The 14,781-nt window shown below is 38.5% G+C and overlaps 1 protein-coding gene across 1 annotated transcript in view; it reads left to right on the top strand.

Annotated features, from left to right (window-relative positions):
- LOC149160178 (uncharacterized) overlaps positions 1-4,821 on the top strand; it is a 74,799-nt gene extending 69,978 nt beyond the window's left edge. The window contains exons 7-8 of the mRNA XM_089436655.1: positions 4,389-4,454; positions 4,556-4,821. Coding sequence (XP_089292781.1) covers positions 4,389-4,454; positions 4,556-4,590 — 101 coding nt within the window. The 3' untranslated portion in view covers positions 4,591-4,821. The remainder of the gene's footprint in view (positions 1-4,388; positions 4,455-4,555) is intronic.
- The last annotated feature ends 9,960 nt before the right edge of the window (positions 4,822-14,781 follow it).

Genomic DNA, 14,781 nt, shown 5'->3' with positions numbered 1-14,781 from the left:
TAATATCCATCAACATACAGGAATTCACATTCTTTAATATCAGCAGGACCATTGATCCAATACCATACACAAGTACATGTAATTCAAAGTTCAAACATCAGGACAATCTGGCTGGCAGCTGAGAGTGGAACTTCAACTCTCCACCTAACCATCGACAAGCTACAACCACTATTACTTGTAGCTGTCACCCCCTAGCTAGATTCCAAAGATTGCTGTGGAGTGCTCTCCGATGAAAAACTTTAAAAAGTAAACAGCTGAAACAGGATACCACAAGGCCACTCTGCTTTCATCCATCAACTACACACACTTTCACTCAGTTCTCTTAGACTTTTCATACGTGATGAACATCCATTCTAGGATACCACAGTACAGAGAGTTCAACTCACTTTAAGGAGAAGAGAGTCCACAATAAAGGAAGGTTCGCTAGTGGATAAGCCACTGTAGGAGCATAGAAACCATTTTACCAGGTAATTTATCAGTGAGAGCATACAACAGTGCTGTCATCACCTGGTGGTTCGTTAGCTGCCCAAGTACCTGGGTGATTCTCTCCTGGCCAGTTATTCATCAATCCACAAGCTTCGAGTGGTTCTTCAGCCTTTAGGCAAGCCACTGCTCCCTATAATGCTTTCACCCAACACGCCTCTGTGTGGATTCTTTAGCTGGTTTTTAATCTCTCCAGAACTTAACAATAGCCAATTTTGGTTGCTGCCTTCTCTGCGTTCTCACCTCCACCCTTAGAGGAAATTTTCATTCCCTTACCATAGTGTTCACTGCATGCTTTTTTTTCCACTCCCTTTGCGTGCCCTCAGAGAGTTCGTTTTCTCTGCATATGCCTATGCACGCGCAAGAGAGAGAGTGGACTAATTATGGTCCTCTTCCCTGTTCCCAACATGAACAGACTAACCACCCATTGTTCTCCACGATTTCATGCCAGTGCAGCCCATGCTGCCTTTAAGTTATTGTCCTCTTCTTGCTTTGTTGTTGGAGCTGAAGGATATCTGTGCCTGGCCCTTCCTCTTTCAGTTAATTTATGGCACAGTTAGTCCATTTAAAACTACTCAGCCAGCGAGGACTGATGTTTAAAACAACATTTCCCTCTAGCAATCTCGTTCCTCAAGCAATGGAATCTGCGCCCCTCTCTCAGCCATTTTAAATAATTGCAAGTATTTACACTGAGAAATATCGACCAGGGGATGTCATAGTAGCCCCTATGATCTGTCTAATCTTTTGAAGATTATGCTTAGAATGTGTTTTATTTTTCTCTATACAAAATATATTCTGGCCTCTTCCAAAAGACTTACTTTCCCTTGATGATGTTTTATAAAGTCCTTTTTAAACAGTTTGAACAACCACACGTTAGTCCACACCTTCATTTGCCCATTCAATTCTTTGAGAATTCTATTTGTATTCATTTCCCGGATGGATCACATGAGGGAGAAACATCTAGAACAAGTGAACAGATCCATTCTGTAGGCTCCCAAAAAGATTACAGAATAGTGAATAAAAAGCTACAAAAAAGGAAAGGAACATCTAAATTTATCACCTTCATTTGCCCATTCAATTCTTTGAGAATTCTATTTGTATTCATTTCCTGGATGGATCACATGAGGGAGAAACATCTAGAACAAGTGAACAGATCCATTCTATAGGCTCTCAAAAAGATTACAGAATAGTGAATAAAAAGCTACAAAAAAAAGGAAAGGAACATCTAAATTTATCTTTTGGCTCTTAAATGGTCCCTCAACATGCTTTTAGCTAAATTGCACTGAAACAGATACGGCTACGGGGTTTGAAATGGATAACAAATTTTCAAAAAATACAGATACGATATGGTAAGGAAATGACATATATATATATATATATATATATATATATATATATATGACAAAATATAAAATTCTGTTTCATCATCAGGTTCATGTGATGTGTGTGTGTGTATATATATAAATATTAAAATTTAATAATTATATAATCTATTAATTAATACCAACACATATTAAAATAATGTAATATATAATGATCCCTAAATATATTTTTAATATACATTACTTTATATCATATATAAAAAATGTATAATGTACAATATATAATATTATAGTTAATATATAATATTTAACATATATATTATAACTTACCTTATACTTATGTGTAGTTTTTCTTGCTGGTTTCCTACGTGTAGCTATGCTTGCTGGCTTCTTTGCTTGACAGAAAACATTTGCCAAATCCATGGTTGGGCTATCAATGCAATATAAACCACAGGCCCAGGAATGCATTTCCTGTACCTCCCCACAGGTGAATTGGTATTTCAAATTGCTATGTATTTCGGAGCAATGATCAGAGATGAATTCTAACATCTCATTATATGATGAGTTCTTGGCGCTTTGATTGTGAAATATCGTGAATTACAAGGATCTTCACTTGCAAATTACCTTAGAGTGTGCTGCATTGGCTCATACACAATTTGACTATTGTTCGGGTCTAAACCAGAAGCTTTCCGTAAACCTGCTTAGAGGCACAATGCCCCGTATTAAGTGAGGGAGCCCCGACCCGAGATAAATAGCGTCTTCCTAAATAGGCGAGTCACAAATGACTTTCAAGAAATTAAAACACCATATCGGCTGCCTCAAACTGACTACCATTGCAGAACTTGAGTTGTAGGAAGAGAAGGCATGAATCGAATTTAAACAAACCTGAACAAATTTCAATGGTTATTTTAGGTTCGCCGAATTCCGAACCCCATGGTTTAAGTCCTACGAACCCTGTGACATAGTGGTCAGGTACTCCACTGTCTTTTTCGATCCAGAAACAGATCCAAAAATATTTAAAAACTTTTGAAACATTTCCATTTGCCGGAACCAGCGTTTTCAATTTTTTGAAACGGCTCATAAATGTTTCGAAGGCCGATCTTTACGAGGACTGTATCTGTTTCCATTTAGAAAACTCAGAACGGCATTTCTGGAAGTTTAGGGTGAGGTTTCCCGTAACTTAGGCTTTCAGAAGGCTGGTACATGGATATCAACCTATTAGCATATGCTTGCAATACTTAACTTTATAATTGCATTTCCAATGCTTAAATTATAGTATTTTATTTATTTATGCTTTTGTCTGCCTTTTTGAAAACCCTAATTATGTGAACCTTCAAATTAAAAATTTTGAGAATTTGCCACACCTGCAAAGTGAATCATGCTTACACTTTTTTCTTTCATATACACTGTTAGCAACCTTTGTTTTTAATCTTGTATCTTGCCACTTTGTCATCTGCCAGTGACTGGATTTTTTAAATGATTGTGTGAATGGATGTGATTGAATTCCTGTATGTGACGGTGGATTATATTAGAAAGCATGCAAGTACGAGGGCATTATAGCTGTAACAGAGGTAATTTTAGGGACAAAATGATCTTATAAGTAATTTTGCATACACATATGATATATTCTTATGGCAACTCTCAATATGACTTGATATTTGGGGATGTAGTTATTGTAAAGTCAAGGATTTTCCCTGAACGCAAAAGTTACCTCAAGAAAAATACTCGGGAACCTGTTTGATTAGGGTCACCTGAAACAGAAACATTAAGATATTTATTTGCATTGACACCCTTTAAAGGGTTTGGGAAGAGATTATGTGAATGCCACAAAGGGTCTGGCTTAGATGATTTGGAATTTTTTTATCAACAAACACTACACAAACATGCAGTCTCGCTTGCTATGAAACAAATTAGTTAATCTATCAGTGCCAACCATGTATTCTATAACATTACATTCCAACTAGAAATTTGGCATCAATAAAGGAGGCACAGAACTTGGCAAGAAGCCCATTATCAACACATAGCAAGGAATTGTAGTTGGAACCCTCCTATAATGTCAAGAACAGCATCACTATATTCAATTATTGCTGTTGTGTAGGGACTAAAGAGCATCGGCCACCAAGTGGGTGTGGACACTTCAATAAACTAATGTAAATTGGCAAAGGAGTTGCTCAGATTGCATTGTTATTTATATCAGGAGCATGCATGTAAATTTTAAATCTGAATACAATTTAATAGTAGAAGTGAATAAAAGAATCGATCTCAAAACCAGTGTGGAGAGTGGAAGTTGTAAATCTTCCACCCAGGAAAATGATAGTATCATACTGTTCTTCAGAATAGGACCAGATTCAGAAACATAGGTTGAGAGAGGAATCCATTGTGGTGCAGTGTCTGAATTCCTAACAATTGCTAGTGGTTCTTTAAAATATATTACTGCTTTCGGGCTCGTTATTGCTGAATTTAAGCTAGATTGTTTTATATTCTTTACATTGCTTGAAATACACCACTCTAAATCAAGTTATCTTTTCCATACTTTTTGGTTTATGTAAAGATGAAGCATAATTTCCCTTCAAAACTGTGCAGAACGCCTAACTCTAATCAGACAGCAACGAGCAGATGCTGCAAAGAAGCGTGAGGAAGAGAAGGCTGGTATGCTTTGTAATTGTGTTTAGTTGCTTTGACTATATTATTGAATACCTATTGTTTGCATATACTAGCATGGTGATTCTACTTTTTTTTATTTGTTTCAGCAAGAGAACAGAAAAAAGTCGAGGCACGGAAATGAGATTTCTTGTTTTGGAGTTTATTAACTTTGCCTTTGACTGATACCAGCTGTACTTTCAGGCTGGTTAAATACTTATTAGCTCATACATAGTCATTTCAATTTTTAGTCGTGTTACTTTTATTTACTTTAGCTTTGACTGATAACAGCTGTGTGCTGGTGAGTCTAGCAGTACTTAAAGTTATACTGTATACATAATCATATAAAAAAGTAGTTGTATTTTATTTTTATTTACTTTACCTTGTCTGATAGTGGCTGTACTTTTGAATATAGCTGGTTAATACTTATTAGGTCGTACATAGTGTTTTCAAATTTTAGTCTTTAATAACTCAATATCAATATCATATTATGGCAATCTCCTTACGCTTAAATGAATGTTGTAAGTTCTACATAATTATGGATTATATGAATCTGTATTGCAAACCCATTTTATATTCACTGGGACAGATATATGGCATTCCTTTGTGATTGTATGAATCAATAGATGATAAGTTGCAAGATAAAATCATGTGACAAACCCATTTTTATTTTGGGCATCCTGTGGTTTTAAGATTTTCTTGTAAGGGTGTCTATTCTTTTTTCTTTATTTTCTTAATTGCATTTATGATATTTTTAATCTCTCGATGATAAGTTTTTCCTTCCTGATATTTATTGCCACGTAGGTTTTATTTCAGTAGTCACTATGTTGATTAGCCAATTTCAAAAGCTAAATATATATGGTGGCATAGGTTTGAATTCATTAGTTGGTGCAACTTTTCAATTTCAAAAGCTAGACATAAATCCTAACATATCAAGAGGACATTTTTGCAAACATCATATCTTGATAGCTATTTCTGAGAGTGCAGAACTTTCTTGTAGAAATATCTTTATATTCCACTCGGAAATATACATTGTTTGGGGCTAGTCAGACAAGGCTCGAAGCCATTACAACAATATACTCGATAAGAGATCAACATTGTTGTTATTTGAGACCGTTAAAATTCAAATAGAAAGAAATACACAAGAATTGGACACTGAATCACACAACAAAGAACACAAAAGATTTACGTGGTAAAACCCTGACAATGTGTCAAGGAAACCTCCACGGGGCAAGGGATTGGAATTTTTATTGCTCCAAGTAAAAAAATGACTCTCCAATGTATATCAAGCCTCTTGGGCAATCACCATTTTAATACAAAGACTTCGTTAAACAACTCCCTACAATTACACAACTGTCTGAACGGTAAAACTAAATTTACTTAGATAATTGCATTGTTAACATTAATTGTTGTCATTCTTTAACAATCTCCACCTTGACACCAATTTTCCTAATCCCTTGTCCATGCCTATTCATCATCTCTTCTGCAAGCCAAGAGAAGCCAAACACCATCTTAACTTCTCTACTAAAATTGGCTTTGTGAACATGTCTGTACGATTCTCCCATGTATGGACCTTCTTGAGAGCTACTTTGCCGCCATCGATCACGTCTTACAAAATGGTACCTTACATCAATGTGCTTAATCTTGCTGTGATAAGCTGGATTTGTAGCCAATGAATAGCACTCTCACTGTCACATAATAGATTCACTTTTTCCTGCATCTTTCCAATCTCATCAAGTAGACCTTTCAACCAGATTGCCTCTTTACAGGCATCTGAAGCAGCTATATACTCTGCTTCAATAGTGGACAAAGCAACTGTTTCTTGAAGCTTTCACATCCAACAAACAAGAGTTAAAACATGTACTATAGTAGATCTCCTCTTGTCCAAATCATCTGCATAATCAACATCCACGTACTCGTAGACTGAACCTTCACTACCATTAAAGATGATACAATGGTCACTTGTGCCTCTCAAATACTGAAGCACACATTTCACTGCGCGCAAATGTTCTTCTCCTGGATTTGACATGAACTTGCTCACAACTCCAAGCATTTGAAATGTCAGGTCTTGTAGATACCATCACATACATTAAGTTGCCTACCACATTTGCATATGGTACACAAGACATGCTTTTTTTCTTTATCAGTTGTAGGACTCAAACTTGAAGAAAGTTTAAAATGGGAAGCTAATGGAACATTAACAGGTTTCACATTGTTCATACCGAACTTTTCAAGTACTTTCTCCACATACTTCTGCTGTGATAACCAAAGCTTTCCATTTTTCCTGTTTCTGTGTATCTCCATGCCCAAGATATGTTTTTCCGCACTAAGATCCTTCATATCAAATGTCTTAAAAAATTGAGCCTTTAACCTGTTGATCTCTTCCATGCTTTTGCTTGCAATAAGCATATCGTCAACATACAAGGTCAAGATAATGAATATGCCATTGAAACTCTTAAAGTACACACAATGATCATACTCCTACTGGCTCACCATGAAGGAGTCAAACTTCTTGTACTGTTGCCTTGGAGACTGACTCAGGTCATACATTGATTTCCTGAGCTTGCAAACAGATCTTCTGTTGCGACCTTGTACAAAACCTTCTAGTTGTTCCATATAAATGTCTTCATCCAAATCTCCATGAAGAAAAGTTATTTTAACATCTGACTGTTCTAACTCAAGATAAAGTAATACAGTTAGTGCTTACACAGTACGAATAGAAACAAGTTTAACCACTGGTGAAAAGATCTCATGAAAGTCAATACCTTCAACCTGAGAATACCCTTTTGCTACTACGCTGGCCTTATACCTTTTGATACTTCCATCAACGTTTTGCTTCAATTTGAAAACCCATTTGCATCCGACAACACTTCTCCCTTCAGGAAGTTCTACAAGATCCCGGCTTTTGTTCTTGGATAAGGAATCCATTTTTTCGTCCATGTCCTTTTTCCACTTTTCTTTATCCACATCATCCACTGCTTCTTGATAACAAGAAGGTTCCCCATATTCAGTAATCAAAGCAATAGATGAAGCATAATCTTTATGTGAAAAATTCTGAATATACACATCAGAAATCTTATTGCAATTACTAGTTTATCATCTCCTACTTGTTCTTATAATCAACAAGTAATTTAATTATTTAAACACTCGTGAAAACAACTACTGCAGACTACACTGACATGCAAATCATAAACTGAAATAGATATGATACAAACACACAAGGAACACCGTTATTGTTGGACAAATGTACTTGGAAAAACCCAGTGTGGGAAAACCGGTGCAATAGCTTTGAGGGTTTTCTATTATAAAGTTGTAGTTCCAAATACAACTCTGGATGCCCTCTTGGCTATCCAGTTACAGAGATAAAATATACTGGCAGAAACCTAAATGAGATTACCTCACTTCACTCTGCAAAATCCCTCTGTTTCGGCAACTGGATTGATTATCCCTGGCTACAACTGTGCTGCCCCTTCGTAGTAGCTACGTGGGCTTGCGTGGAGCACTCTGAGACACTGCGTCAGATCTGCGCTGCTTCCTTTGCCTTCTGGAGATCTAACACCAGTCTTCTCGACTGATCCTGTTGCTCCCCGACTGAATTCAGACTTCTGCAAGAGGGCAACTCTTCCCCTGAGCTGGCACTACGTCAAGCAATGCGTGGACCCTCCTGGCCCAGCGTCAGCATCCCTTGATCTGCGCTGCCTCCTCTAGTGTATCTCTACCTCTCTTTGCTGAGTATTCAGTGTCCTAGAGAAGATCCTCCAACTCCAACTGTCCCTGCGCCTCTGTTGCAACTAAGATCACCTGTTCAATTTTCTCAACAAACCACGCCCCAGAAAAATCGAACCAATTGATTAATATGGTGTATCTCCAACTGACCCTCAAGCCTCCTCTTATACTTTTCTTATTGATGAATCGATGACTGAGATTAAGTCCCTAATCAACGACTAAGTTAAAACAGGCTTGATCCTCGTCACCTAGAAATTTCTCACCCATATTCTTATTAATACCCATTAATATTTTTATGTTCCTAAGTTTAGACTTAGGAACCCATTAAAAATATTACTTATTTTAATAACTCCTCATCCAAGTGGAATTTCTCCAAACGATTTCTGGGTCTTGGAGATCTCATGTGTTCTAGCCCCTCCACAAAATTTCAGAGCTAGAGCACATCCAATGCTACTCAGAATCAACACTCCCTTTTAGCGAGGAATGTGCTCTAGCAATACTTTTCAATAGAAGTATTACACTGATCCACTGCATCGGTCTTCTGTGCTGCTGATGCTTGGCCTGTTGCCCTTCATCCACTGCACTACTGCATCTTGTATTGCTGCCCATGACACTGCCACTATCATTGCTATATCTGTATTGCTTCTCCCTCCCAATATGCTGCATCACACTACCCATAGCACTGCCACTGCTAACTGTTGCACTGCAACTCAGTTGTTGAGAAGTAAGCAACTGAAAAACCCACCCAAATGTTGACATGCTGGTTAATCGGGATGCCTCGTGATACTTAAGCTACCTCTGCTGCTAATCTGTGCTGACCCTATGTTGCTACTATGCTACTGTAATTTGCTCTGTGCCTCCCACACTGCTACAACCTCCACTGCGTTGCTTCAGGCTTTGGCACTCTAGCTCTGCCTGTTGCTCTATCATCCCTTGCATCGAATCCCATCAATCTGCTACTGTCATTAAGGGCTCCCATAGCCGTATGTGATCCAAGAGTTTGGGCACCTCAAGGATCTTGCCCTAGTGTGTAGTCCTCCCGACTATAGCTCTATGTCGCCCCACCTCTTCTCTAGAGGTGCATGATCACTCATGGCATAATCCTTGTCAACATCTTCCTTGTCAGTGTTCGGTGGAGGCACTTTCGAGTTAGAAGCCTCTTCCTTGCCCTTCTTCCGGGGGCACTGAGTGGTGAAATGTCCTAGTTCACAACCCCTGAAGCATCTGACTTTGTATATATCCTTTTTCTTCCTTTTCTGCTACCTATGTTGTCCCGATGATGCGAGAGTTGCATTCTCTTCATTCTCCTTCTTCACCCGGGTTCCTTTGCCGCTACTTCCTACCTTGGTCAACCTCTTGATTTCTTCCTGTCGAAGAGCTGCCCACATTTCCTCACAACTGGGGAGAGAATCTCTGCCCAAGATACTTTAGACAAATTTCTCCCAACCTTTGGTGAATGCATTCAGGGCAGTCTTGACCATGAACTCAGGATCTCGTGTAGACCCCACAGAAGTCAGCTGGTCTCGAATCCATTGCAACCTGAGAAGGAAGGGATCAATCTCTTCTCATTTCTGCATCTAGTACTGTCTCAGCTGATTCTCCAATAACATCTTCCGTTGAACAGAAGTCCCTTGGTACAAGGTGGTCAACATCTCCCACTTCTCCCTTGCTATTTCCTTGTCTGCATTGTGTTGGATTACATGATTTTTGACCTTGTCTAAGCATTTAACCTTCGCGCGGGCCTCCTCGTACTACTTCAGCGAATCAGCATTGACCGAAACAACAACTACCTTCAAGATATAGTCCTTGATGCGATTCTTGTCTAGCACTGCTAGGATCTTGGCCTTCCAGAGGACAAAATTGGATGCTCCATCCAATCTGTGTTGATCCCTCAGTCCATTCACTGCCATCTTTGCTGAACAAATATAGGACTGGTTCTCTTCTCCCTCTCTTGCTGCTAATCCAGCAAGACTTGGATCTGGATTTCTTTGACGCTAGAAATCCTCTAAGGAACAAGCTCCTCTAGACTCCCTATGAGTCCTGATTTCCTTCACGGAAATCCTCCGGCCAAATGTCGAATCACTCCTCTCCAATCCTCCTTTGCTGCTGCAACCCGGATCTAGATTTCTTGGGCTAGAAATCTGTCAAGGCAATCACTCTCTCTACCTCGGTTTTGTCTCCATAGACACTGTTCTGCAACAACAACAACAATGTCCCACCAGCACCACAGATCGAATCTGCACTGCTCCTATAGCCTCGACAACTGACTGATTTGAGCCCCTCAGGCTCTGTGTTGGCCAGAGAGTTGACGCAGTCACTGTGTGAGCTCCTCTTGGCTACTGCGTCTCCTCCTCCTAGCTCAGAAAGTTGACGCAAGCACTGGGTGAGCTTTTGCGTCACTCCTCTAGCATTGCGTCACTCCTTCAGCTGCTCTTCTGGTTCTGAAACAACGCTGTCACTTGGGACAACTGCTTTTCTGCAACAAATTTTTTGGATCTCCCGACTGATGGCTTCAATGTCCTATGATTTGTAATGGTCTGATACCATGTGAAAAGTTCTGAATCTACACAACATAAATCCTACTACAATCACTGGTTTATCATCTCCTACTTGTTCTTACAATCAACAAGTTATTTAATTATTTAAACACTAATGAAAAACACTATTGTAGACTACACTGACATACCGATCATAAACTGAAATAGATACGAGACAAACACACAAGTGACTGTTATTTTTGGACAAATGTCCTTGGAAAAACCCAATGCGGAAAAACTGGTGCAACAACTCTGAGGGTTTTCTATTATTAAGAAATGGTTATGAATACAACTCTGGATGCCCTCTCGGCTATCCAGTTACAGAGATAAAATATACTGGCAGAAACCTAAGTGAGATTACCTCACTTCACCCGGCAAAATCCCTCCAATCCGGCAACTGGACTGACTATCCCTAGCTATAACTGCACTGCCCCTTCGCAGTAGCTGCGTGGGCCTACATGGAGCACTCTGAGACACCGTGTCAGCGCTGCGCTGCCTCCTCTACTTCCTGGAGCTCTAACGTCAGCCTTCTCGGCTTATCCTGCTGCTCCTCGGCTGAATTTAGACTTTTGCAGGAGGTCAACTCTTCCCCCGTGCTGGCACTACGTCAAGCAATGCGTGGGCCCTCCTGGCCCAGCATCAGCCTCCCTTGGTCTGAGCTGCCTCCTCTGGCGTATCTCCGCCTCTCTTTGCTGAGTATTCAGGGTCCTGGAGAAGATCCTCCAACCCCAACTATCCTTGCCCCTCTACTGCAACTCTGATCACCTGCTCAATTTTCTCAGTGAACCACGCCCCCCAAAAAATCGAACTGATTGAACAATATGGTGTATCTCCAACTGACCCTCAAGCCTCCTCTTATAATTTTCCTATTGATGAATCAACGGTCAAGATTAAGTCCCTAATCAATGGCTAAGATTAAGACCGACTTGATCTTCGTCACTTAAAAATTTCTCACCCATATTCTTATTAATACCCACAAATATTTTTATTTCCTAAGTTTAGACTTAGGAACTTATTAAAAATATTAATTATTTTAATAACTCCTCATCTGGGTGGAATTTCTCCAAACGATTTTTGGGTCTTGGAGATCTCATGTGTTCTAGCTCCTCCACAAAATTTCGGAGCAATAACACATCCGATGCTATCCAAATCAACATTTCATACCTTTTGGGTGTTCTTTCCCTTGTGACCTCCATAGAGTGATTGGTTGCTGAATTGGTCCCTGAATTTCTATAGTTTCCTTTGCATCTTCTTCACCTTTTTCTTCAAAAGTCTCTTCTTCCTTTTGACTTTCTGAAAAAGGTTTAGTCTCCAACTGAATTCGTTGATTCGGTGATACTTGTTCATTTTCAACTTTTTCAACACTTGATTTTAGAAAAGAGGATTCATCATGTTACATCTCTACTAATGATTATCTTACGTGAAGAAGGATCCCACAACTTGTATCCTTTCACTGCATAGTTATACCCAACAAAGACATAACATTTTGCTTTTGGATCTAACTTTGAACGTTGATTCTTTGAAATAAGAACCAAGGCATCATAACCAAAAATTCTTAAATGTGAACAATCATAAGACTGACCCGACCAAACTTCTTCAGGAGTTTTACAATTAATGGCAACTGAAGGCGTTCTGTTTACCAAATAACAATCAATAGATACCCCTTCTACCCACAACTCCTTTTGCAGGTTAACATTGCTGATCATGCCTTTGACTCTTTCCATAAGAGTTTGATTCATATGTTCTTCAACGCCATTTTTTTGAGGAGTATAAACAACATTTTTATGTCTAACAATCCCTTCATCCTTGCAATATTGTTCGAATTCTAAGGAAGTAAATTCACTGCCATTGTCAATTCTTAAACATTTAATTGATTTGCGTGTTTTCTTTTCCACCATAGCTTTAAATTGTTTAAAAACATTAAATACATCAACTTGTCTTTTCAACATATAGACCCAGGCTTTGCTAGAGAAATCATCAATAAATTTTAAGAAGTATAATGCACTTCCATAAGATACAATAGGAGATGGTCCCCAAAGATCAAAATGAATATAGTCCAAAATTCCTTTACTATTATGACTTTTGGTTTTAAATTTCCGTTTACATTGTTTTCCATATACACAATGTTTGCAAAAATCCAAACTTAAGGATTTCAAATTAGGAAGTAATTTGCCATTCATCAATACTTGAAGGCCCTTCTCGCTTATGTGACCCAACCGCTGATGCCATAGTCGAGTATCTTCTTTTGCCTTCTTAGATACAATGGTTGCTTCACTGACCTGAGTACTTCCTTTGAGTCTGTAAATATTTTCGATCTTCTCTGTCTTCATAACAACCAGAGTGCCTTTTGAAACTTTCAACACTTCTTTTTGACCTGTATACTTGTAACTTTCTAAGTCCAATACTCCCAAAGAAATCAAATTCTTTCTCAACTAAGGTACATGTCTAACATCAGTCAATGTTTTTCAACTGTATTATCATACATTTTAATTTTGATATTTCCCATCCCAATAGTTTGACAAGATACATTATTACCCATAAACACATAACTACCATTCACAACTTGATATGAAGTGAACCAATTTCTGTGTGGACTCGTGATGAGAAGCACCATAATCTAACAATCAATTTTCATAATTTTGAGAAACATTGCAAACATAGAAAGCTTCATCTCCTATACCTAATTCAACAGATACAACTACATCAATCATCCCGGACTCAACTTGATTTGCTTCCTTTTTTGGGTTTTCAATGGATTCCTTTCTTTTCCAACAATCTTTCTTGAGATGCCCTATTTTGTTGCAGTACCAACATTTGGCTTTATGCTTCTTGCCTTTTGACTTTGATCTGGAAGCACTTTTTTCTTTCTCTCCTATTTCTTTGGACCAACCTCTGACTACCATGGCTTCTCGCGAGGAAGTTTCAATGCTGGACATCCTCCATACTTCTTCAGATAATAGAGCTCCCACACAACATAATCAAATTCTAAAGACTTGATTGTGCTCAAACTGATAGAAGTCACAAAGTGATCCCAAGACTCGGGCAAGGAACACAACAAGGTAATAGTTTTATCTTCTGCATCAAATTTAACATCCATATCTGACAATTGACAAACAAGTGTATTAAATACATCTAAGTGTTCTGCAATTTTAGTACCCTCCTTCATCCAAAGGATTTACAATTTCTTTTTCAAATAAATTCTATTGGTTAAAGATTTGGTCATATACAATGTTTCCAACTTTCCCCACAAATCTGCCACCAAGGTTTCTTCAACAATGTTGAGGAGAACTTCATCTGCTAGGCACAACCTGATGGTATTGAAAGCTCGGGCATCCAAGTTGTCCCAATCCAAATTTGTTGTGCCAACAAGTTTCTTTCTAACCCATATAATGCTTTGTGCAACCCTTGTTGCACCAACAAATCCCTTACTTTCAGTTTTTACTATGCAAAATTATTCTCACTGATGAACTTCTCCACCTCAAACTTAGCATTAGCCATTTTTGCCATTTCTTTCTACACATGCTCTTTAAAAAAACTTTTCCTTCAAAAAATTCTGCTAGAGTTTTCTTCCTGCTTTCAACTAGGGTTTTAAAATCTGCTTCTTGTTAAAATATAATTTCTTCAAAAAACCCTACTTCTCCTTCCTTTTTTTATTTAAATTTTATTTCAGAAATCTAAAATAAAATGAAAAACCCAAACTTTTCCCTTTAAAAATGAATCCAACAGCCAATTCGAATTCAACAACAATTCTCCAAGCAGTTGCACCATAAAAAACTTTTACCAAAGAATACAATACCTCATAACGGTGTGCAAAACTCAAATTTCTTGGCGGCTTCAACAAAAAACACAATGCACGGTCACTCCTTGACGGCACAACAATCGACCTCCGGCTGCTTTGTCTCTAGGCTCCAGATTTTCTGCTCTGTTTACACATTATAATAGATCTACTTAGGCTCCAAACAAGTGTGTGACAATTCTTTCGACAACGACTCTTCAATCGGCAGCTCGGGGCTCTGACACTTTCTTCTGCGCGATTTTGCTTAGTGACGATAAGGTTTCTCCTTTGGCTTTGA

This window comes from Pinus tabuliformis, chromosome 5_2 (assembly GCF_031772625.1).
Source record: "Pinus tabuliformis cultivar Carrire ecotype Pingquan chromosome 5_2, CPIR1, whole genome shotgun sequence".
In the NCBI taxonomy this organism is placed as follows: domain Eukaryota; kingdom Viridiplantae; phylum Streptophyta; class Pinopsida; order Pinales; family Pinaceae; genus Pinus; species Pinus tabuliformis.
Note: the sequence above shows the minus strand (reverse complement) of the source record. Positions and strands in the feature narration are given on the sequence as shown.